The 27,223-nt window shown below is 31.0% G+C and overlaps 1 protein-coding gene across 3 annotated transcripts in view; it reads left to right on the top strand.

The window, feature by feature from the left end:
- Positions 1–8,523, top strand: part of LOC102896341 (glutamate receptor ionotropic, kainate 2) — a 551,413-nt gene extending 542,890 nt beyond the window's left edge. Inside the window, exons 16-17 of one of the 3 annotated variants that reach the window (XM_006926268.1) lie at positions 5,618–5,752; positions 8,058–8,222. In XM_006926268.1, the coding sequence (XP_006926330.1) occupies positions 5,618–5,737 (120 nt within the window). In that variant the 3' untranslated portion in view covers positions 5,738–5,752; positions 8,058–8,222. Of the gene's footprint in view, positions 1–4,267; positions 4,355–5,617; positions 5,753–8,057 lie in introns of all 3 variants that reach the window. The other 2 variants (XM_006926269.1, XM_006926267.1) reach the window with 2 other exon arrangements.
- Positions 8,524–27,223: the final 18,700 nt, after the last annotated feature.

The following is a 27,223-nucleotide window of genomic DNA, read 5'->3' as shown; positions in this document are numbered from 1 at the left end:
CTGATTTTAAATATATTACTACTTGGGATTCATTTAGTAAGCAATCTACGAAACTGTTGTACCCTTGAAGCAATTATTAGTGTACTTTAGGTGACGTGAATTTGTTTGAAAGATCCTCTTTCCTACCTTCTTAGTCTTACTTATAACTAACTGTAAAAAGCTGCTTAATATACAAAATTTTTCCATGGTAATTTTTACCATGGTTTTCCATGGTAATATTTATAAGCATGAATTATAAGTGATTAGAATAATTTTAATTTTTATAAAACTATTTTATGACATAATTATGGTTTATTAATTTAAGTTTAAAAATTAATCTTCATTTATTAAATAATTGAATATGTCCTCTTTAAAAGGTATACATAATTCTGCCTTTTTTTGATTTTCAGCAAGAATAGTAATATAACATAAATAGCTTGACTTTTCATTTTGGTCTGATTTTTACATGGAAATATTTTCTTTCCCATGTAATTGAAAATAGATTTACCTATACAAATTGTTTTTATTGAACAGTTTGAACACAAATCTTTGAGTTTCATGACATGAAAAACTTTAACGACAAAAGTATTTGCTTTCTTATTACTTAAATATAAACGAAATGTAGTAAATACATCTGAGAAATAAAAATATAAATTATTTCTCAGATATTAAATTTGTAAGTTATGTGTCTTATCTTGGACATATATTTTTGCTCTAACTTTCCTCTAAAATGATTGATGTACATTTTAAGAACTATTCGGTATTGTTGTTTTTCAGGATAGAGTCCATTATAGTCAATGTAGTTATTTGTATTATAGAAAACTGTTAAGTCATATCCAAGAAATCTCTAAAGAATGGTATTTGTCCAGGGCTCATAGAATGTTTTTCAGTCTATAATTGAATAACAAATGTAGAAGGCAGCTATAACTCATAGTAGGACAAATGAATGAAACAATTCAATTTGGAGTATGTTAGGAGAAATTAGAATGGTTTAAACCTGCAGAACTAGAGATGCTGGGTGAAATATTATTCACAAGGAAAACACTTTTCAAAGTTGGTTGAATCTGTATTTCATGGAACCAGGAGAATGAAAACAGGTTGTTCACAGACCCTTCTACACAAATTGTTTTCAGAATGTTGAAGAATTAGTGCTAGCAGAAGCAATGCTTTTTAAAAGAAGCCATTTATTGAATAAGATACAGGAAGGCAAACACTGCTATAAATCATCAGTAAAGATTTATAAAGTTTTAAACAAATTTTCAATGGAGTAAAATTTAGCTATAAATCACTTTTATACAGAAGCTAAAACCTGCAAATAAACTTTGGACAAATAGTCTATTTTGCATTGTTTTATGTTACTGCTTTTATTTTAGAGCAGATCATTTCTCAATTTCCATTAATGACCCATAAAAGAAATATCTGGGTGGCTTTAAAAATGTTTTTGCACTTAAATATAAAATCATACTTTAAAAAGAGATGACAATCTTTATTTTACTCACTAATCTACTTCCAAATCAGCAAAAAGATTTTTGTTATTTCTGTATGATAACCCTTTTATGCCCATATATGATGTTTTAAAATTAAGATTATAGGTTGACAGATAGCTTCACTTCCTTATTTTTATAAACAACTTTAGAGCTCTTAAATATAATATCTCCTTGGAGTATGAAGTTACTCTGAGAACTGTGTAAATATTATCCATATTGTGCAAATGAAGATAAGTGTCTCATGGGTCAAGTACGTTTCTCAAGGCCAAAAATGCCTAGTCTAACATTGTATTATGTCATATTGCACAAAATAGAGGTAGAATATTTAATTACTTTTCTTGATAGTTTTTCTTCTTAAGGTTTCATTGATAAAACGTGTGGAGTAAGATTTTGATATAGATAAATAGATTGTAGGCTTTGATAGTAAGTACTGTCTAGTTATTTTTATTTCTAATCATTAAGCAGGAGTTCTGAAATAAGACTTGGAATCATTTCTCAACTTTATTTAACCTTGAATAAAATTACTTAATCTCTCTTTACATGTCTGTTAAAGTTAATAAATAAATGGGTTACAAATATATCACAAAAGAAAGTGTTTTAAAAGTTAAGATAGATAATATGCAAAGAGTTTTTTGGATGTGTCTGGAATATAATAAGCATCTATTTTTATAATAATTATTATTCATAAAAATGATATATTTTCATTGTTGGGCTATAGGAAAAGAGAGATTTCTTGTAATGAAGCATTAATTTTTGGATGTTTTATATTTTGTTGAAAAATTGCATCATTATGACTACCAGCAAGAATGTGATGATTAACATTGCTTTTTCTTACAATGCATTTCACAACCACATTCACTAAAGTGGTGCTGAAACTTGTCAGACCTTATTTATCGATTTTTCTAACTTAAGTAGGGGAAGTGTAAAAATGTATAATGATGCTCCATTTTTCTCTGTCTCATTGTATTTGCAAAATGCAATATAAAGATGTTGGTAACTTTCTGAAAGAGTCAAGGTTTCTGAGAATATTTTAATCTTTAGTTATGTTTACCACTGTAAAATAATCCAGGCAAAAACATAAGATGCTTTGTCATTTTATTTATTGAGACAAAAATATATTTCTTTTTGCTTTATAATTGTTTTTTCTCTCTAATTTATTATTTGTATTCAAAAATTAACATTTATTAAAAACAGTACAGGTAAAAGGCTCAACTGAAATTCAAATCACTGTTAATGAGGCAGGCTAATATAATATATAATAGAGCATTCATAGAATGGAAGTCAAGAGAGCAGCATTCCTTTCTTAGCTTTGATCGTAGTTATGTGCATAACTTTAGATAGAAAACTTGACTTCTTGAGTTTTAGATTCTCTAGCTACAAAGTTACAGCAATTAAGCAATGAGACCATTAAAGAACCTACATGTAAAGTCCTGTCTGACTGATGCACAGCTTATCTAAATAATATATTTTTTCAGAAAAATAGCTGCTATAAAACTGAGATCAAAGTTGTTATATATATAATTTGGCATGAGTGTTTTAACTAGTCATTTTTCATCTCCCATCGCTTCACTGTTGCATTCATATAGCCCTAGGTCAATTCACACTTCTGATGTATAGCATTAGCTATTTGATATTTTTAAAAGACTGGAAACTAAAAAGTATAAATCAAAAGAAAGAGTCACATGAAATGACATTCATTTTCCTCATTTAATACACCAATATTATAATAAATATTACATAGTACATAATATATATTTTCTATTCCATTTTCATTATTATTTAGCTAATTTAGTTATTATCTATTATGATAACTTTCTGTAGGTACAACAGTGACTTTTTGATTTGTCTCTAATATATATAATATGAAATTCTTCATCAAATGGCCTACAGCATCAGAAATTAATTAGAAAAGCATCTGAGAATTGGCTAAGTATCTATAATCAGTTAATAAATAATTTATATGGCAAACACAAAACAAAATTTGGTTGTTATAAGCTAGAACATTGTGCTAGAACATTGAGTTACAAAATCTGATAGTAGCAGCTTGAAGATGTTTTGATAGGGCTTCAAGTAGTAACTGTATGATAAAATGGTTGGAAATTATTCTGAATGAATATTGAAATGTCATGTAATTAATTTAAACTATCAAAGAATCAGATAGGAAGATACATAAAATAGAGTTTCCTCCTTAAAAAGTAAATACTAATTATAGACTTGATAGCAGTGTATAACATTTTCTGATTATTTTTTCTTTGGGTAATAAATGACTACATATATTCTATATGAAAGTGATGAGCTTCAAAGTTCAAAAAATCAAACTAGTTACTTTTCATCAGTTGCTATATATAAAAAAGAAATGGCTAAAAATAAAGGTTTTAACTTAAAATGAAGTTAAATAAGTCAGTGTTCAATGTTGAACATATTTACAACTAGATTACTAATAAAAAATGTGCTTCTCCAAGTGCTTTCACATCATGTTATCATATAAACATATCTATAAATGAAAAAGTTAAGCTCTTAGTAATAAATTACTCTATAACACTAATACCGATATTATTTAGAACATTTATCAGCAAACTGTTTGGTCTTATCATACTCAAAATTTAAAAATATAGCCTTTTAAAGCAATGTAAATATATTCAAATTCATAATTTTAAGATTTGCGGGCCTTCATTGTTTTAAGAATTAGAGATGTGTAAATACAGGTTGCCTCATTCAATATAGTGAATTTTATAATGAGTTTTACTAATTTAAATGCAATTACATGCTAACAGCTCAAAGATTTAAATTTTCATTTTCAGGAATCTTCTATTTGGTTAGTGCCACCCTACCATCCAGACACTGTTTAGTAAACTTTTGAAACTTACTAAAAGAGGTTTTTAATAATGGTTAGTATCCTTGTGCCTTTCTTTTTTCTTTTTGTAGTCTGTTATATTAATGTGAAGAAACATTTTTTTGTTGTTGTTTTCACCCTAAGAAACTTACTTTATTTAGTAACACAATTTGTGTGTTTTCATCCCGAAGGAGAAGTGATTCAAAAAAAATAGATTTATTTCTCTCTCTCTCCCTCTGTATCACCCTCCTGTCTTTCCTACTTTCTTCCCCCATCCTCTTCTTTTATTTTTTCTTCTTCCCCTTCTCCTTCCTTCTCTCGTCCTTTTTCTTCTCCTCCTTCTTCTCCTCCACTTCCCTTTTCTTCTTTATTATAAGCCAGGAAACTCCCTCTAGATTCGCTTGGGTTTTTCAAACCCTTATTTTATATTTCAATAAAAAGACATTTAAAAATTTTCAGTCATCATATAAAGTAGGGGAGACAGTTAATCTCTGTCATATGATAGAACTTTATTTAAAATCAAACATAGTAATTTTTTAGCAACATATATCACGGGGAAACAACTACCACAATCATCTCTGCAATTTTAACTTTAGATTCTTACATAAAAAATAATAAAAGTGGTAATTTGATGTATAGTCAAGGCTATTGATTGGCTGATTAAAGGTTGCTTAATTAAAATTTCCCCTTTCTAATGGCTTTGTAAAATAGATAAAGCCTAAAAAGATAATGGTGGAGTTACAAATTTACAATTTTCAGTTTCTAAATTTGTAAATATAATTTACTTAAGGTAATTTTAAATTATAAAAAATGAAAGAGACTAACTTCGGGGCAGGTTTTTAACCTATCTTTTATATCACTCGGCATTATAAATTTTACATTACATAAAATTGTTTTAAAATAATTTTTATGTTTTTATTTGTAGTCTGAAGTTTTATATAGCATACTAAATACACTTTACTCCTTAACTTACTAGAAATAAATTGAATCATTTCATAGTTGAATGGGTATGTACATTTATACGATTTTTTTTCCCTAAGAAAATCAGTTGTTTAGACCACTCTCTTAGTATGGACAAAAATTAATTGATACATCAATTCTATTATTTTTTGAAACTAATATAATTTAAATATCTAAAAACTGAGTTTTCCAAGAAAAAGATGTTATAAATTAATAACATTTGGGAAATATATTAGTTTTAAATGAAGGCTTATTTCAAACAATTCAGTGTTATTCATATAACATTTTAAGTGTCAGTGGAATCAAGTTCTGGCCTGTTATATTATCTAATCAATTCTTCTGTTAAATGTTTCAACAGAGAGCCAAGACTAAGTTACCTCAAGACTATGTATTCCTCCCCCTTTTGGAGTCAGATTTTTCCATTTCTACAGTGTTGTCATCATCACCATCTTCATCATCATTATCATCATGTTCTTAATAAGTACATCTAATAGTAGGTATTAAGCAATAAGAAACACTGTGTCCATATACTGGCTGTCAGGTGTCATAAATACTTTAATAGAAATATAATTTATGAATTTTAGAACCGTATAATTTAACACACAATAAATAATGCATGACAGTAACTCTATTAGTTAGTGGGGAATTCACGTGTAGCATTTAATCATCATCCATTACAGGTATTAATATATTAATATTTTTACTAATTAAAGGTTATTAAACAAATATCAAAGTTTTACCTGATTAATTAACTTATATATAATGCATTTAACTAAGTGTCTGAAAAAAATTTTTTAAGCAATTGAATTAGAAAAGTTGTCAAATAAGAATTAAAGTATTAGGGTCACACATGTCTATTGCTAATTCAATCAACATTTAAAAAAAAAACACGTGTGTAAAATCAGTGCCATTGAGAGGGATACATAAAAGACCTAGAGGCCAGATAGGAAAACATTATAATAAGTGCAAAATACTAAAGGGACAAAACTAAACTAAGTGAAAACAATGAGCCTGGTCCATTGGAAAGTGATTCCTGAGTAAATTAAAACTTGAGTCATGTCCTGAGGTAAGGGATAAAATTAAATTGATATTAAGGATTAAAGAACTTAGCAGGATACCAGAGCAAGGAGAAACAAAAGAGAAAAACTTTGGAAGTCCAGGTAGAGATGGGTATGTGTAGAAAAAAAAGGAAAGGCGGGAAGGGAAGCTGAATAAGAAAAAAATAGCTTTGGATTTCACCTGTTACTTGGACAAGAAAATGCTTTAAAAGAAATCTAATTAAAAAAATAGATTATTCTGATAATTGTGAGCCTTTTGGAAAGAAACAAACTAGGCATATAGTTGGGAAGACTACTAAGAAAACTTTTCAGGAAACCATAAAAGAAAAATGAGGATATAGCCAGGAATGGACAAGAAGGTACTAGGGAAAGGTGAAAAGTCACAAAATTGGGTATCAGGATATCTTGCAGGAGTCTCAGGTGTGAGCTGCATGAAGTGACTTATCCTCTCTCTGAATCAGTTTTCTCTGTCATATAGATGCCTACTCTAATTCAAAGTATTAGTTTGTCACAAAAGATTATGTATGCAAAATACTTTTTTAAACATAAAACACATATGTGGCATTAAATATTTTTATCCTGTATTCTTTTGGAATTAGCCTAACTTGATAAACAGCAAAGCAGTAACACGTGAAAGAAAAAACAAGTCCTCACATGCATATTTTATTAGGTTTATTTCATTATGTTTTCATATCACTTTTTGGAGTTGTATAAATTTTTCACTCGTCCACATTTTTGGTTATTTTCCATATTTTTAGTTCTTACAGAGAAAGAGCTTAAGTCTCAGCCCATCTGAGTTTCAACTAAAATATGAAACTGGTTCCTGAATCTGATCTATATGTAACTAATACACATGTATCTCAATTAGCTGGAGAGGGAAACTAATAAAATTTTGTTTCACACCCTTGACTTTGTAAAAGGAATTTTGAGGAGCATATTAAAATAAGCCCCAGATACACTGAATTTCTAGCAAATCTATTGCCAATTAAATGAGAACTAAAAAAATACTTATAGGGTCATTTTTTCTTCATAAGATAAATTATTTACCAGCTCTCAGTTAAGCTGATGATGAGAAAAAAAGTTAATAGTTTTCATGGATTTTTAATGTGCTACAATGTGTTATTTCATGATTAAATCACGTTTGTTTTTAATCATCATCAATAGTTTTATAGGCATAATCACAATCACAAAAAGATATAATACCAGAAATTATTTTCCATATTTTATGTCTGAGTGCTATTTTATGTGTGAGTGCTATCTTTGTTCTGTTTTGAGATGCACAATGAAGAACCTATGTTTAAAGAAAATTTTCATATATCATGTTGTAATCTAAAAATTAATACATTTCTTCTATTTTTTTAACATCAAGAACAGATTTCTGGTTATTGATTTGTGTATATGTGTTTTAATTTAAATTTTAAAGTAGATATATATTTATGATGCTAATTAATTTTAAATCTGAAAAATCTTATTCAACATATGTAATATATGCATTACTAGTTGGCAGTTCATTTCACTATCAGGTGGAGATTTTCTTTAAACTAGCTCACTGATGAAAATTTTAAAGATCATGTTTTGTGTATTAAAAGTATAACAATTTGTTATAACCTTTAAAATGAAACGTTTCAAACCTTCAAAGCTGTTATGTTGACAAGTCTGTTTAGAATGATTTTACTATTGTTTCTGGACAGTTGCAGTTTATCCGTTTTGTAATATTTCATTTTTTGTGTTACTCTGTAGAGGTCCTTCTGTAGTGCCATGGTAGAAGAACTGAGGATGTCCCTGAAGTGCCAGCGTCGGTTAAAACACAAGCCACAGGCCCCAGTTATTGTGAAAACAGAAGAAGTCATCAACATGCACACATTTAACGACAGAAGGTTGCCAGGTAAAGAAACCATGGCATAAAGCTGGGAAGCCAAACACCCAAGCACAAACTGTCGTCTTTTTCCAAACAATTTAGCGAGAATGTTTCCTGTGGAAATATGCAACCTGTGCAAAATAAAATGAGTTACCTCATGCCGCTGTGTCTATGAACTAGAGACTGTGATCTAAGCAGTTGCAATGATCAGACTTGATTTACAAGCATCATGGATCAACCAAGTTACACGGGGTTATACTGTTTATCATGGGTTCCTCCCTTCTTCTGAGTGAATGTTATATGCGCATTTTGTGGCTGGTTTCAAATGCAGTCTAGTATGAAATTGCAGGTTCTTTTAGAAGTCTAACTGTTGCCAGGAGATGGAATGTCAACGCCCCAAGGGTAATCAGTAAAAAAAAAAAAAAATCAGTAAGCATAAAAATACTTGGAATCAGCAAAGTCTGTAGTGTTACAAGAAACAGTACAGTCTTCTGAACACCCAGATAATAGAGGTGGTGATGTTACTAGCCCCTATTCAGTACGATGATCATCTGAATAGACGATATGTATTTATAGGATGTGAAAAAATGTAATGCAAAACAAATCTGAGTTTCATAGCAAGTGGAATATAAAGCATATCTTCATCAGTGTTTTTCTTTCTGTTCTTTTTCTTTTTTTTTTTTTTTGGACAGTTTGTGTCATCGATTGAGATAGAAGTGTCAATTACCAAGGGAATATATATATTTTTTTAATTTACTGGAAGGAGATTTAACATGTAACTTACCAGGTCCTTACCTAACCCCACACCCTGATACCCTTTCCTCAACCTTACATCAAGAATAAAAAAGCAATAGTTGGTTCAGATATTCTGAATTAAAAAGGATGATGTTTTGCAATCTTTGTCTTACATTATAAAAGATGGTTGGGTATTGATTGTTATGTGGAAGACTGAAGCTTTCATTTTAACATTCAAATATGTTAATCCAAACCTTACTCTCTGCTATAAATGAACTTGATAGAGCCTGGGCAGATTTCAGTGAAAGAAAAAAGGCGACTGGTCATCTGTAGAAAAATGTGTGTGGAGAACTTTGAAGTGGACTGCATTTATCAATACAGTCACAATGTTAAATGAACAAAAATCTTGAGCAGTTTTTTTTCAAAAAATGTTCAGGTTTATTTGTGGAAATGCAAGATTTCTATGAAAATAGTTTTTGTATGGAAATTTTTGTAATACTTTTTATCAACAAAATAAGAACATGTGTTCCTGTCAGGGGTGTGATGTCAAGCATGAATGGTAGTGCGTGTGCACCACCAACGTTTGGTGAAAACTATTTTTATCAAGAAAAAGAGGAATCATAGAAGAGAAATATTTTCAAGTTAGATAATATAAAAGCTAGGTGCACTACCACCACTGCTTACCATGCCACACCCCTGGTTCCCACGAGGCTGACAACATACTGTAATGAACAATTGTGTGTAAAATGGTAAAAGACACAGACCTCTTGACAACATTGTGATAACAGTTGAGTGCACACAGTTTGCTGTTTGAATCCAATGCACAAAAATTTAAAAAAAATCATTAAAATTATGTCCATTTTACTTTCAGCTTTGACTTCTATTTTTCTTTTGTACGTATAAATGAATGTACAATATGCTCATTGAATTAAGGGATGTACGCTTCCTGAAGTCTTCTAAGTTATCAACAATGACCAAGCCCCAACTACCTGGAGAAAAGAAAAAAGAAAAGCTCAGGTGATGAGATACTTAGACACAGGAAAACTGGACTGGGAAGTATAATGTAATCTTCAGGCTTAGGGCAGTTTAAATGAGAAAAATAGCAGTTCCAGAGGCAACAGTCATCTTCTCTTCTATGAGTGGACATTGACTTATGTTCATAGGGTTGTGTGAGACTGGTGATACTAGTATTATATTTGAAGGTGAACTAATTTCCAATTTAAGACTTCCTTGTGCATTTATAATTCAATGTAATTCAGCAAAAGGAGAGGAAGAGATAGGCTCAATGTCAGGAATTAATAACGATGTGTGTGATTTAGAGGTGTTGATTTATTTTTAAATCACAAATTATAACATTTATTAAGCAAAAAAGATACACATTTTAACTAAAACAACTGACTAAATAAAGAAGTTCTGTGAAGCATTTAAACTCATGAAATTTGCATAATCAAATTACTAATATCTAATTAAGTTAAAAATTAAAAGTCCAAGTGTTTTCAAATTTCTAGTATGTGGAGTATTTTAAATTAAAATTTATATTTCAGTGATAATTTTGTCCCAAATTTTAATTTTAGAGAGTTATACAAGTCACTGGTAAAAATTATTTTTTAGTGGCAAATAACCCCAAATAACCTAGTTCATAAAAATGTTCAGTTTGGAGAATATTAAGCTTTTTATTAATCAAATTCTAATTAGATTTTTAAATATTTTTTAATTTTAATTTTGTATCATATTAAACAACCTTAATAATAAGCAGGATATGACAACTTAATTATCCTTTAAATAGTTAGAAATAATTATTTAGATTTTTGGTAAAATTTGACAATAAGTATTAAATTAACAAATTTTGAAAAGTTAAAAAACCTGCTGTATTTTAACTGTAAAGGAAGCTTAGAATATATAAATAGTATATAATATTTATTTTTTATCCATTTCCTAAGAGATTTCTACATATTGCCAAAACAAATATTTACCTACTCATCAGGTGCTTGTGAATAAATGAGGTACTATTCTTAATTTTCATAAAATCTAGATTACTTTCAAAATAATTTTAACCAATGAAAGAATGCCTCTTCTCTCTGAAAAGGCAGTATATTGGAGTAAGAATTATTCTCTAGTATAACACTCAAATTATAAGAAAGAAAGTGAGAGGACTTCTGTTCCAGTCAATATAACCTCATAATGCCAGGTAATCAATGGAGACACATATACCACAACTAGAAGACCCTAACCAGATGAAAACACCAAGGATTCATATTTATATATCACAGCTAAGAAACCCCAACAACTGAATACTGAGGAGATATAGTCACATATTTACAATTGAATTACCTTAACCACGATGGGAACACTAAGGGGATATATTATATTTTACAAATCTGTAAAATAGCTAAGGATATTTTATTAATTACAATGTTTTAAATATTTTGAAACTCAGTTGTATATTTTTTAAATATGTTTCTTGTTATAATTAAATGAGTTTATATACTAAATTCTAATGATTTAAAAATATTTTAGAAGTCTAGAAATGTTTTTATTCTACTCTCATAAAAAATTGTTAGTTTTGTTGGGTATAGAATCCTAAGTTTAAAAATAATTTTCTTAGATAAATTTGAAAATATTATTTTATTGCTTTCTTACTTCCAGTCTACTGTGGACAAATCTGAAGTCACTGAGATCTCTGGTTCTTTGTATGTGAGTTTTTGTTTGTTTACTCTCTTTTAGGTTTGCTTGATCTTCTCTTTGTCCCCAGCATCCTAAGATAGCTCAATGATAGCCATGGAACTTCTTTCATCCATTGTGCTGGGTGCTTGCTGAATTTTAAAATTTGGCTACTGTCGTCGTTCAATTTGGAAATAACTTTCTTTCTCTGCTTTTTTTTCTCACTCTTAGCATTGGAGCTCCTGAACTGTTGAGTCTAAACTGAGTCTAAATTTATTTTTTTGTTTTCCTATTTCTCATTTCTGTTATTTTTATCTTCCAAATATGATATTGAGCATTTTCATTTCTGCCAATTATTTTAGTTTCTATGAGCTTTTGTTTTATGGCTATATCTTCTCTTATATCTCTGAAGACATTAATATTAACATATGACATCTCCTTTTTCCTGAAAAGACCTCAGTTTTCTCTGTTACATTTTTATGTATGCTTGTTTAGATTTCTATTTTCTATATTAGAGGTTTTCTTCAGATGTTTGTTAATTATTAACAACCTGTTAATAATTAAGAAAAAAGGTCTAAAATCTGATTTAAAAGTTTTATGTGAATAGTAAGGTAGGGGCAAATATTCATCTAATTTGATGTTTACCATAGATTGTACTAGATGGGCTATTAGTTAATGAATCCTTCAAAATGGTCTTCTTCTCCAAAATGTTCTTCTGGGTCTTTTATCTTGAGTCTGTCAAGTTCCTCTGAGAAATATTTTTTAAATTTCCTGCTTAGAAATTAAGGCCTTGATTGCCAATGTTCTGGTAATCATGGGTTAAGAGATCTTGAGATCAATGCATTCTGCATTCAGAATGGCTAAGGTCACTTAATCACCCATTTTAAATTTAGTACTCAGTCTTTCAGCTGGACTTGGCATCCACCAGTCTGATGTCCTTCATTTTTTTCTTCTTTGAGAATAATTTCCTATCACTTTGCTGAGTTGGTGGAGAACAGGGTCCTAGGGGTGAAGAAGAGAAACAGGAATGTAGTGAACTACTGTTTTCAAACTATATTTAATACGTCCTCTTTGTTGTATTCTCTCTCCTATACTACTAGTTATTAATGTACAGTGTGAAGCTGGTTCCTGTGCTTTTGAGGATTTTGTGACATAAGTAATCTAGTTAGCACTCAGCTTTTCATACTACCCACATAGGATTCTATTTTTTCCTAATCAGCTTAGATAACTATCATTTGTTCATATGCTTTTATCCTTCCTAATTTTTTTTTAATTCTCACTTCTCTTATTCTCTTTATTCTCGGAGTTTTACACATTAAAAAAAAAAAAAAGACTTCTCTGTTGTAATTTTTCTGGTTGAGTAGGAAGCAAAATTTGGTGTATGCATTCCATTCTCCACTCTTACCCAGAACAAGACCCCTTTCTTCAAGGAAAATGTTATACTGAAAACTAGTATTGCAAATAAATAAAACCTAGAACTATTGTGGTTCAGGTGAAGTGGAGACAGAACAGACCTTGCTCTTGTAATTGTAAAGAATTTAATATTGCCAATTTTGTCTTCTTATCTAATAGTGTTTCTAACTCCATATGTAAAGGGGATATTTTCACAATAAAATTAATTTCACAAAATGGAGCCCAAGAATATTTCTGAAACGGGGAAGATTTATATTTTAGTACTTGTCAAAGAATGCTAAATTTGGAAACCAATGCAAGTTATACCCTAAGTGCTAAAGTCTAATTCAAATTATTACAATTTCTATTTTAGATAGCTCAAGAAATATGTCATAATGTAGATAAGGAACCCTTTCTTAGTGAATCTTGTTGAACTGTAAGATTTTAAGAATCATTTTTAATGTGTTACCTTATACTCTACCTTGCTTTCACATTTATTATGAGTATAATTAAAACAAAATTTAAACAAATATATCCCTGCCATTTTACAAAGGAGGATTGCTATTTTCCTACACTTCAACTAGAGATTTCTATAATAGATTAGTTAAAAAATATAACACTCTCTATTAGCCCAGTTAACCTTAAGGTCAAGCTGTAGAGTTTAATAGCTAACTCAACATAATTAATGCACTGAACAATGAGTTCCATATGAGTTCCACTCGCCTTAGTCAAAATTCCTGTTAAAAGGGGAAATAAAAGGGAAAAAATTTTATAATATTTTAAAGTATTTTTTAACATTGCTTATATCTCAGCTTCTTTTTTAAACTAAATTTCTTGAGGCGAATTTGGTAGTTGAAATTATATAGGTTTCAAGTGTACAATTCAATAATACATCATCTGTATATTGCATTGTGTGTTCACCACTCAATTTAAGGGTTTCATATGGTTTGAAATAGTTGCTATAACTTTAGCCACTATATCCACACTTCCACCAGGAGGAAGGACAAAAGGAAAGAAAAAAAATGGTCTTGCTCCTTCCATGTAAAGATATATACAAGTAACACATTATATTGGTCAAAACTTAGTTATATGCCCACACTTAGCTGTAAAGTAGGATAGGAAATGTGGACTTTAATTCGGGCAACCATGCGTCACGTAAAAGTCAGAGGTTCTATTACTCGGAGAAATGTGTAAACAGATATGGTAAAACATATTGCAATTTCTGCCATCCCTGGCATTTTCCGATTTCTCATCCCAGCACACTAAATCCTGCCTTGTTCTATTAACCCTCTATTTTTAATTTTTTTTATTAAAGTTTAGTTGACATACATTATATTAGTTTCAAGTATACAACGTTGATATAACATTTATATTCTTTACAGTGTGATCACCACAATAAATCTAGTAAACATCTGTTACCATTCAAAATTACTATGATATTGTTGACAATTTTCCCTATGCTGTACATTATATCCTTTGTTATTATTATTATTATTATTATTAATTATTTATAACTGGAGATGTCTACCTCTTATTTACTTTCATGTTTTTCACCTATCCCCACCCCACCTCTCCCCTCTGGCAACTGTCAGTTTGTCCTCTATATCTATGAGTCTGTTTATTAACTTTCTAACTGAGTATGCACCCATTTGTTTATATCCAAAAACTTGTGAACCTATATTATAAATCAAGCTTTGTGTTAGGTACTGGGTAAGCAATGATGATCATAAAGAGATACGGTGCATGATGTGATAGCTTAGAGTCTAGAAGAGGAAACTGACTTTAATCGAATGTGCTAAATACATAAATATGAACTTAATAGTGTTGTTATAAAAAGTGCTCCTTTTTGTTAGATTCTGATGAGTAATGAAACTTTACTCCCTAGATCTCAAGCAGTACAGTTACTAGTTGAAAATATAAAAATTGGATTATGTTTATTAAAAATGTATAATGAGGCATACAGGCATACCTTGTTTTATTGTGCTTCATTTTCTCGTGCTTCATAGATATTATGTTTTCAGAAACTGAAGGTCTGTAGCAACCCTGCACTGAACAGATCTATCATTGCCATATCTCCAACAGCATTCGCTCACTCAGTGTTTCTGTGTGTCACATTTTGGTAATTCACATAATATTTCAAACTTCTTCATTATTGTATTTTTCATGTAACCTGTGATCAGTGATCTTTCATGTTACTGTTGTAATTGTTTTGAGGAACCACAAACCATGCCCATATAAGACAACAAACTTAATTGATAAATGTGTGTGTTCTGACTTCTCTACTGACAGGCCATTCCAACATCTCTCTCCTTCTCCCCAGTCTTCCCTAGTCTCTGAGACACAACATTGAAATTAGGCTAATTAATAACCTTATAGTGATCTCTAAGTGTTCCAGTAAAAGAAAGGGTCACAGGTCTTTCACTTTAAGTCAAAAACTAGAAATGATTAAGATTAGTGAGGAAAGCATGTTGAAACCTGAGACTGGCCAGAAGCTAGGCTTCTTGTGCCAGTTAGCCAAGCTGTGAATACAGAGAAAAATTCTTGAAGAAAATAAAAAGTGCTACCCCTATGAACATACAAATGATAAGAAAATGAAGTAACTTTATTACTGATATGGAGAAAGTCTTATTGGTCTAGACAGAAGATCAAACCAGCCACAGTACTTCCTAATCCAGAGCAAGGCCCTAACTCTCCTCGATTCTAAGAATGTTGAGAGAGGTGAGTAAGCTGCAGATAAAAAGTTGGAAGCTAGCAGAGGTTGGTTTATGAGGTTTACGAAAAGTCATATCTATAATATCAAAGTGCAAGGCGAATCATGAAATACTGATATAGAAGCTGCAGCAAGTTATCCAGATCTAACCAAAACAATCAATGAAGGTGGCTACACTAAACAATACATTTTCAATGTAGACAAAACAGCCTTATACTGGAAGACAATGCCATCTAGGATTTTCAAAACTAGAGAGGAGAAATCAATGCCTGTTTTCAAAGACTCAAAGGACAGGCTAACTCTCTTGTTAGGGACTAATGCAGCTGGTGACTTTAAGTTGAAACCAATGTTCATTCACCATTCCAAAAATCCAAGAGCTCTTAAGAATTATGTTAAATCTACTCTGCCTGTGTTCTTTAAATGGAATAACGAAGCCTGGATGACAGCACATTTGTTTACAATATGGCTTACTGAACATTTTAAGCTCACTGTTGAGATCTACTTATGAGAAAAAAAATATTCATTTCCAAATATCATCAGTAATGCTCCTGGTCACCTAAGAGCTCTGTTGGAGGGGTACAACAAGATTAGTGATGTTTTCTTGCCTACCAACACAACATCCATTCTGTATCCCTTGCATCAAGGAGTAATTTTAACTTTCACGTCTTATTATTTAAGAAATATATCTCATAAGGGTATTGTTTCCAAAGATAGTGATTCCACTGTTGGAGCTGGGCAAAGTAAATTGAAAACCATAGGGAGAAGATTCACGATTCTAGATGTCATTAAGACTATTTTTGATTCATGGGAAAAGTCAAATATCAATATTAACAGGAATTTGGAAGAAGTCGATTCTAGCCCTTATGGATGACCTTGAGGGATTCAAGACCTCAGTGAGGAAAGTAACTGCAGAGGTGGTGGAAATAGCAAGAGAACTAAAATTGAAATTGGAGCCAAAGCTGACTAATTCCTTCAATCTCATGATAAAACTTTAACAGATGAGCAGTTGCCTTTTATGAATGAACAAAGAAAATGACTTCTTGAGATGGAATCTACATCATAAAGATGCTGTAAAGGTTGTAGAAATGACGAGGATTTAGAATATTATCTAAACTTAGTTGATAAAGCAGTGGCAGGGTTTGAGAGGACTGATTCTGATTTTGAAAGTTTTACTGTGGATAAAATGTTATCAAATACTATAGCATGCTACAGAAAATTTGTTCATGAAAGGAAGAATCAATCAACATAGCAAACTCTATTGTCTTATTTTAAGAAATTGCCACAGTCACCCCAATCTTCAGCAACCACAATCCTGATAAGTGAGCACATATCATCATTTAGGAAAGATCTTCCACCAGCAAAAAGATTACGACTCACTGAAGGCTCAGATGATGATTAGCATTTTTTAGCAATTACATATTTTTTAAATTAAGTTATGTACATTGCTTTTTAAACTACTATATACTGTAAAAGCAACTTTGATATGTATTGAGAAACCAATAATTTTGTATGACTTCTTTTATTGCCTTACTCACTTTATTGCAGTGGTTTGGAATTAAACCTGCAATATCCACAAGGTATGCCTGTATTATTGGTTTGCTTTTTCCTCCCAGGAGTACCTAACTTCTGTTGACTTCAGACCTTAGCACAGACTAAGATTTTTCCAGGTTTGGAGGATGTAAACTGATATGTAAACTATGTGTGAGTTTATTACTGTTATCTTATTACTACAGAGGCAGTTTCCCAGTACATGCAAATATGACACCATAACTTTACATAAGTTCTTCTCTGACCTATACTATTCCCATTTGTGTTGATTTTTTCCTCCTGTGTTCTCACATAGGTACAAGAAAACATTCCACTATTGTTCCTTTTTTAATTTTTTTTAGTTTCTTATTTTTCTTTTAAGGTAGAAGTAAACAGTGATAATGAAATTTGGAACACTGAGAACATTCTTATTGAAAGGAGTGAAACATTCAAATCTCAAATATTTAACTATGCTCCAAAGTGTGAGAGTCTCTCTCACAAAGGTGATGAGAAGTAAAGGAATAGTGTTTTATGAGAGTTTATAATAAAGGAACTTTATTTAGGCTAGAGAATTGGAGTAAAATTTCCTGAGGAAGTGGTGATTACACTGAGATATGAATGATGAGAAGTAGATACTCAATAGAGAAAGTTTTACAAGTCCGTGACAAAGTACAGGTAAGAGTCCTATGAAAGGAGGGAACATGGCATGTACTTGAGAAACTAATAGACAGTCAGTGCTGATGGAGCACAAAGAAGGCATGGGGATATGTAATAGAAATACATTTAAATAGGAAACCATTTAAATCTCTTAAGCAGAAGTAATGTTGTTGGATAAGATCTGCACTTTGTAAAGACCACTCAGGCTTCAATTTGGAGTGAATATGGAGAGTGGATATGGAGAGATTAGTGAAGAGGCCATTTGAGTAAGTAGTCTAGGTAAGATACTATGTTAGTTTAGATTAAATTCAATTGATAACAGTGAAGATGAACAGAAAGAGACAGATTTAAAAGATTTTAGCTAGCAAAAATTTACATAATTTTATGGTGAATACAAAATAAATATACAGGTTGCTAACAGTCATTATACCATAACTTCTAATGAGTGCTTTATATGAATTATCTCCTCCAATTCTTGGAGCCACCCTATGAAGTTAGGGTTAATACTATCACCACTTTATAGACAAGGAAACTACTCACAGAAGAATGTAAGTTAATTTTTAATATTCTTTTAGGTGTCAAACTTAGGCAAATGACTACAGGGTTCTTAGCTACTATATGAACAGCAGTGACACCTCAGTGGCTTATCAAAATGACGGTTCATTTCTTATTCATGAAAATTTAGGTATGTTTCTCAATGACTCTTGTCCTCCCTGTGGTAAGCCCTAATCCGAATTGCTTCACTCTTCCGGTATCTTCATGAGGCCTTCCTCTCAAATGTCTTTAGGGCCCTTTTGCAGGACCAAGTTACATGGTTCTAGCCAACTTTAAGAACTATAAGTGCTATAGGGGGTTGCAATCTAAAAGGAAGGGAAAACTTATTTTATGAGAACTAATAATGTCGTGCAAACTTGTACCATATTTATGGCTTTCTCACCTGATGTCATCAATTCAAATAAGAAATGGAAGGTGGAAGAAATTCTTATATTGTGAGTAAGAGGATGCATTTAGTTTTGTTTTTTTGGCTTAAAGACATCTCTGAAACATCCACGTGGAAATTTCTTGTAAACAATTGATTACGCATGTGTGAGTTAGAGTTGGGAGTAAATACACTAATATTAAAGTCAGCATCATAGAAATATTAATGTAATGCAAGCAAGAATATAAGCAAGATTGCCTCAGTAAAGAGTACTAAGAAGAAATGAGGGTCTCGGACACAGCCTTGACTACCTCTGAACTTTAATCGTCGGGTTTCTTTTTATTCACTATGTAGAGAGATAGTGAATGTGTGGCCAGAGAAATAGAATTATATTTTAAAACTTTATAAATCTTTTATGTTACCCAAAGAGAGGTCCAGAGAGCATTGTCTTAGGTTAATGTCTGCAGCCCTTAATGTCCTACAGATGGAAAATAAGGATGTCCTCAAATTCCTTGCTGCAGGCACATGATTAGGTTATACTAACCTTGATGACCAGAGGAAAACTAATAATATTTACATTGTAAATCTAAAGAGTACCTGGGAGAGGCATCTGCTAGCAGCTTGGGCCTGACACTGGAAGTGTCGTTTATTCCTGGAACACCATGAACTGAAGTTGATTGGGTGCTTCTGGAACCTTCACTAACTAAATCGAGGTAAAGAAGGTTATCTTAATCTTGCCACCATTGCTCAGAGGGACACAAGTCTATACATTATCTGGACCTTGCTATCTAAAGCATAAGAAAGCTCACTCAGTGATTGATGTGATTGATGCTGGACTAAGAAGCTTTGCCCATGTGTGGCACCATTTCCTGTAAGTATCCATGGAGGTCATACTTGATCTCTATTTATATAAAGATCTTTAAGAGATTTAAAAAAGAAAAGCAGGCCCCTCCTGAAAAGGCCATGTCCAAGAGGGGTTTCAGAATGAATGGGCCAATCCGATGCTTTATTTCTCATTGTCTAAGCAAGACTGCATAGTAGTTTAAAAGTATACAGATATCCTATGTGACTTTTTCGCAGTTTCTTACTGAAGGCTCCAGTGCTCAGCTTGTCACGGAACACTGGTATGCAACTCCCACTGCTCAGTTCATTAACTAGGTAAACACAGCCAGAGAATATTCTTAAGAGTTCTCAGACAAGCTCTTAAACAGACTATGAAATAAGGTTGATAGAAAATAAGTCTTTTAGAAGCAGAACAACAGCAATAAGTGTGATCTACAACAGCGACTCAATAACTGTACTGAGCCTTCTTTGTTCCAAGGTCATGTTTTTATTTTATTTTATTACTTTATGTTATTTTTAAATTTATTTTTTAACCCAAAATAACTATCATTTCTCTGCTTCTGATATAAAGCATCCTTGGAACCCTAGCCCAGACCCCTGGGGGCATGAACATGGCTGCATGTCACTAAACTCTGACTGGGGTCCTGTGAGCTCTACTGCTCAGAGAGACGAGCCCCATGTCCAAGGATATTTTAGTAACCCACATGTCTAGCCATATCCTTGCCTTCAGTGCCACAAGATGTAAGCCCTCACTTCCAGGTATTGAACTCTGAAATCACTATCTCCGAACAAAACACTGTTTTCTATTTTTCTGTTTCCTTTAATACACCTCTTTTACTTCTATTTTTACCTTGTGTCTTCATCATTTCAAGCTTTCCAGCAGTTTCATTATATCCTTCCTCCCCTCTATTTACCTCCAGACAAAACATAGTGGAAATGAGAATTTCCGGAGAGAGGACTATATAGAGAGAATGAGTATAATTCTCTAGTATGTCTTCCTACATTTTCTTTTTTAACCTAAAATTATGTTATGAAGGTTCACTCAAGTTTTCTTGATAACTCTTGTTCATCAGTTTTTATTGTATAATATTTATTAATTGCACCTACTATAATTAATTTGTTCTCCAGCCAATGGATATAATTTTTTTCTTTTTAAGTTATACATTGTGTTAGTATGTATATTTTTGTATATGTCCTCTTGTACTCATGCAATAAATTTTTTTTGGATATGCATATTCTGAGCCTTAGGGTATGTATCTCAAAGTTCTACTGTACAACACTGCCAAAGCCACTGAGCCAATCAGCACCTTAATTATTAATATGCAAGAGAAGTTGATAATTCATTGCCTCTCCAACTCTTGATCTTTGTCGATTTTTTTTTTTTAATTTTTGCTTATCAAAAGTTTCAAATGCCATTGTGGTTTTGATTTGCATTTTCCTGTTGACTAGTGTTATTGATCTTCCCCTATAGTGTATTAGTTACATTTGTTTCATATTTTTTGAAATGTTTACTCAAGTCTTTCACCAAAATTTTTACTGAATTGTTTTTTCTTAATGATTTCCAGGATATGTATAATGTTGCTATCATCTAATCTGTTCTTTGATTTTATTTGCTGCAAATATCCTCTCTCCATGTGTTACCTATGTATTTTTCACTATCAAATTTTTGACAAACAGAAGTTATGAATCTTAATGTCAAATTTATCATTGCATTACTTTATTATTAGCATTTTTGGTACTGTGTTTTAGTTTAATTCAAGTGTGTGCATTACTTTATTTCCCCTATCTTTATAATTTCCCTCCTCACTTAATTTGTTAAACAGTATCTCTTTTTCTCAGTGATCCATTATGCTTCATCTGGAACATATCAAGATTTCATATATGTATGGGTTTGTTTCTGAGTTTTATATTTAACCCTTTCTTATTTTTTGTCTTTAGAAGTATCTTGTTATATAATCTAAATTTCAGAATCAACCATTCATATTACATACAAACATAACTGCTAGAATTTTAATCAGAACAAAATAAAATCTTTGTATCGATTTGAAAATAATTTTTATATTTATTTGATATTATCTTCTTACCCATAGACACATAGCTGTCTTCTTTAATGACTTTTGCAATATTTGCATGTAGTTTTCAGACATATTTGTTTCATTTATTCCCAGGTAATTTATACTTTTTGTAGCTATTATAAATGATGTCTTTAAAAATTCTATTTCTATATTGTTTGTTACTTGTATATAGAAATATGTGTGTGTGTGTATATATATATATATACATATATATATATAAATTATAACACACACACACACACACACACACACACTGTCTTTTTCATATATATAACGCACAGTACATTTTTTACACCAAAAACATTTTATGACAAATTTGATTCTCCTTAATCTTTTCTAAGCTCACCTTTTATTTCTACATATTTGTCTCCAGATTTTTTTGGATTTTCTCTGTAAATAGTTACATGATATGCAAATAATGAATGTCATTTCCTCTTTCAACTTTTTGTTTCTAAGTTTTTTGTCTCACAGAGCTGTCTATGACCTCTAATACAATGCTGACTATAATAGGCAGTGGTACACATCTTGGTCTTTTCTTCACTTTAAAGTAAATGTTTCCAACCTATTTGGCATTACTCATTTTGCCTCAGTCTTTTGAGATTGCTGCTTAAATCATTAATATCCACCTAAATTATTTTCTTTTCCCTCAGCACTGTCTAGATCTCCACCTATGTTTCAAAGACTGTGCTGACCCTCAAGTTACAAAGATAAGTATCAACTATAGTTTGTCCCCAAGGACAGACTTTGAAAGAAGCACAGCCGTAAAGAAGTAAATGCCCTCAAATGTTTGGGGTTTGTTACATCCGCCTACACAAAGGCCAGACCCTCGTTATCTTTTGCTATTCCAATGTAAGCACTTTCTAGCTAAACATTTTCTTGTTTCCAATATTTTGCTTTATAATTCACTCCTCATACTCCTAATAATAGAAAATGATAAATCATTGTTTGCCACAAAGAAAAAAATAGTTTTTGATTGTTTTTTCTAGATCACCTATGATATAAATAAGTAGTATTTTGACATGCCATATAGAGACATTTTGAACTTTATACACACTAATTCCAAACTGTCTTTTTAGCCCCATTTCTTTTACTGTGCCCATATACTCTATGTTTCAAATATATCAACTAACTAATTAATAATGTGGCCACAAAGATTCTCATTTTGTACACTTGCTATACCTGAAAAGTTCTTATCCTCTTTTCTCCTTATCAGAATTATCTGTTCATTTTTCATAGTCTAGCTCACAGGCAGAAATGTATCTCAGATCTCCTTTTGAAGACTTCCAGGACTTAGCACAGTGTCTTTCACATGATAAGTGAACAATTATTTGTGATATATAAATGTTTCTTTAGAAAATAATCTTAACTTATATTGTATAGCCTGGAAAATTAAGTAAATTGTTTTAAAGTTAATTAAATTTCACTAGGGGAAGTTCAAAAATAAAACTTAAAAACTATTCTTGTGATCTCAGTGGCAACAGACACAGAACTGATATACATTATTTATTTATGATAGTTTCAAGTGCATAATGATATGCTTTAAGGATTTGCTTCTATATTACCATGCTTGTGGTTTTATTAATTTATTATTTAATCCTTACTGAAGTAGATTTTATTTGTCACATATGTTAGCAATATTTTTGTTAAGGCTACTTGAGAGTCTATAGATTATGAATTAAGATTGACTTTCATCTAAAGAAAATAATTTGAAGCATGGTAATTCCAGAAATGTTTCCTCTTATGGAAACACCTAAACACCTCTTCTGAGCCAGATATTATATTATAAGCTAAGAATTCAATTCTAAACAAGCAGACCATTTTCTGCTTTTTTTCGATAGCATTTACATAATAATGGTTAGGCAAACATTGCACAAATAATCACACAGATCATATTAAACATTTTACCCACAGAGCATAACAGAGGATGCAGTTTACAATCACAAATAAAGGGTATCTCCAAATAAATAAAATTTAAGGTTAAACTGTGAAAATTAGAATTGATCAAGGAGAAAGAAGGAAGACGATAGTTCTATGGAAGAACCATTCAAAGAATAGCATGTGTAAAAGCACAGAGGCAGGGAAGATAGAAGATTGGTGTAGACAAAGCACAATGAGCAAGGAAAAGCGTAAGTTGAAAGTAAGATCAGCGTTTAACCATATACTGACTCATTAGAGGCCTTGATGCTCATGTAAAAAATTCTATATTTTTAATACAGTGAAAAACACTGAAAGTCTTTGATTAGGAAAGTTACGTGACCAAATATGAGTTTTTTAAAGACAATTTTGGCAATTGTGTTTCCTGGAAATACACCAAAATAACCCTTATGGGCATTCATGAGCTTGTCACCTTAAACAAAAAGTTAGAAATGCATAATCTACCTACAAAAAGACTTAACATTCCTGATTTTTTCATTTAAAAAGAAACCAAATTTTTATATCTAATTGTAGGAAAAAATCTTCTTTGATTATTTAAGAGGTAGAAGTGAGGCAATGCCCAGTTCTATACCTAATTTGTTTCATGTCTGTGGAACAAGTCCAAAACTTAGACTTTCAATAAATATTTGTCAAAAAAAAAAAAAGAAAGAAAAAGAAACAACAGCAGCAACAACAACAACAGTGGCATCTCAGGAAAATAATAAGTTGTAACAATTAAAACTTCATTGGCAAAGAATGACTGGAGGGCTCCAGAGAAGGCTATACTGGTGATTTGGTGATGCTGAAGTGTTAGGAGTCAAGTCGAAAATTAAAGAAATTACAATAAAGTATATAAAAAAAAACATATAAAAATGTTTATTAATATTACTAAGCTACTAACAAGATTGAATAGAAAGATGGGAGAAAGTATGAATTACCAGTATAAGTAAATATTTTATTTAGTTTTTTATATTAAACTTTGGACTGAAGAGGAAATCAAGAAATCATCTAGAGACATTGTTCTTCTTATCTTTCTGAATGTACTCTTTTTCCATGGGCATTTTGTACAACCTCATTGTTTAAATTACTAAGTAGATTTCAGTAACTCCCACATTTATGTCAAGCCTAGAATACCTCTCTGATTGCCAGACACCTCTAGGTAAAACAATGGGCATCTACTGATTTCCCTCAATTCCCTCCATTTACTGGTTAAAGTTACTGCTATGCACTCTACTAAATTAAATATATTACAGTAAACATATTGAAATCCTTGTGAAAAGTGCTCTTACAAGCATGCAGAGGATTTTATGTTCTTGTGCAGAAGGCACCTAATCCAGAGGGGGCGGGTCAGGAAATATGAAAGGGAAATCCTCCTCAGGATATAAGCTACCTGGTTCAATTTATGAATAACCAGGCAAAGCATGGGGTTTGGGATGGTGAACAATGCCAGTAGAGAGATAAATCTAAAGATAGAAAAGAGGAACAATAGCACAACTTATTCAGATAGCTGTGAAAGCTTAAACAGAGTCCAAAGTTTACATTTGAGATTATGACTATATATGGGGAAATGAAGGAAAGGTCCTAAAGGAATGCCATTCTAAACAGTTCCCTCTTACCCATTAGGGAATAGACAGTCATTTAAATATTAATGGGGTGATTTAATTATATTCATATTTTAGAAAAAATCATTTGAGTGGCAGGGTGAGAAATGGTTTAAGGGGGATCTAGATTAGAGTCTTAAAAAAAATAGGTGGCAGTTATTTAATCCCTATAAGGAAAAGCAAAATGAAGTAGAGCAAAACTAAATATAACTCTCTCCCCCCTCCAAAAAACAACTAAATCAATAGAAATGAGAATGAAGAAATTCGAAGAACTTTGAGAGAAATGAAGGAGTTAAGAGTCATAAGATGTAATTGCTTGTGGAGAGAAAATAGGGAAGAATCAATGATGACTCCCAGGTGTCTGGTTTGGGCAACAGCATGGAGGATTATGTTTTTTATTGAGGTGACACTGGTTAATAAAATTAAATAGGTTTCAAGTGTGTAATTCAATAACACATCATATGTATATTATATGTATATTATATTGTGTAATTCAATAACACATCATATGTATATTATATTGTGTGTTTACCACCTAAAGTAAATTTCCTTCCATCACCATATATTTGACTCCTTTTACGTGACCCCGTTAGTAGATTATAAGAAAAAATGAGGTTTTGTACTTAGTAAACATGATAATAATAAGATTCTATCCCTAGAAATCCATTGTAATTTTAAAATTCAATATTTCTGAGTAAATTCACAAATTGTGAAAATAAAATGAATAAAATATATGAATGGCAATGCATTATAACTAGATTAGGAAAAGTGACTTATCTGCAAACACATATGGATAAATCATGAACCATATATAAATGAATACATATAAACCTTAGAACTTGTATGGTAACTACATAAATCATTTTGAATTCTACATTTCTAAAGAACACAATAAATACAATGTATCCCCTATAAAGCCAAAATGCTTTATTTGGTGAGCATGAGAAAAATCTGATATTTGGTTAAAGAACAAATAGAAAACAGGCTTTAGCTTGAGCTCCAATATATTAGAAGTTGAATATGGCTGTGGTTGAGAATAATTTTAACTGGAACCATTTTTTAAATTAATTGATATACTTATGTTTTTTAATGTATTTTATTTTAATACAGGTGGCCCAAGAACTTTACTTTGACATATTATGAATTTAGCCTGTAGAAATAAAATCTTTTCTTTGCTATCATTGGATATGCAGTATAATGCAGTAAGAAAATGAGCTTCAAATTCTAATAACCATGAGTTTAAATCCTAAAATTTAGTAGAATTTGAGTAAGTTAATCAACTTCAGTTTTCTCATCTACAATTTACAAAGTTAGGTTTGTATGTAACCTAACACAATGCTCTCAGATCTTTTTGAGGGTAAGGGAATAGTTTTGTCTTTATCTTTCAGCTTTCTCTTCTTTAAGAGAAAAATTCAAAGCATATTATTTCAAAAGAATACTATAAAAAGAAATCAGACCAATAAAAAACTTCTCACCTTATCTTTCAAAATAACTGTAAAATGTGATGACTATATAAATCCATGATATAATTGGGGTATTAAAAAGGAAAGTTACAGTTATATCAGAAAAATTTGAGCATAAACTATCTTCTACAGTAACAGACGAAAAATATTCATAGAATTTTGTACATTTCAAGGCTCTGAGATATTAGTCAATAAAAAATTTGAGATCCATTATTCTGAAGTGAATTCTATATAAATATTTATTGAAATTCAATTCTTCGTGTTTCTCAGTAGTGCTTTAGTATTTGGCTGTTTTTTTTTTAGAAAATTCAGTAAAAATAGTTTACATTAACTTCACAATATGATATATTATTTTCTTATAAATTTTAATGTATTTAATAAAAGTTTTCAAAGTTTATATATTTGCTACAGACTGTATTCGATAAAAAGTTTGGTCTGTCTTATGTGATTTAATGTAATTGCAAACTGTTTTAAATGCATATTTATAATTGCTGTGTTGCATTTTAACTCCTTTTCACAGAAATGGGGAAAGGACCCAAAAGTGGTTTAAT

This window comes from Pteropus alecto, unplaced genomic scaffold (genome assembly GCF_000325575.1).
Source record: "Pteropus alecto unplaced genomic scaffold, ASM32557v1 scaffold7, whole genome shotgun sequence".
In the NCBI taxonomy this organism is placed as follows: domain Eukaryota; kingdom Metazoa; phylum Chordata; class Mammalia; order Chiroptera; family Pteropodidae; genus Pteropus; species Pteropus alecto.
Note: the sequence above shows the minus strand (reverse complement) of the source record. Positions and strands in the feature narration are given on the sequence as shown.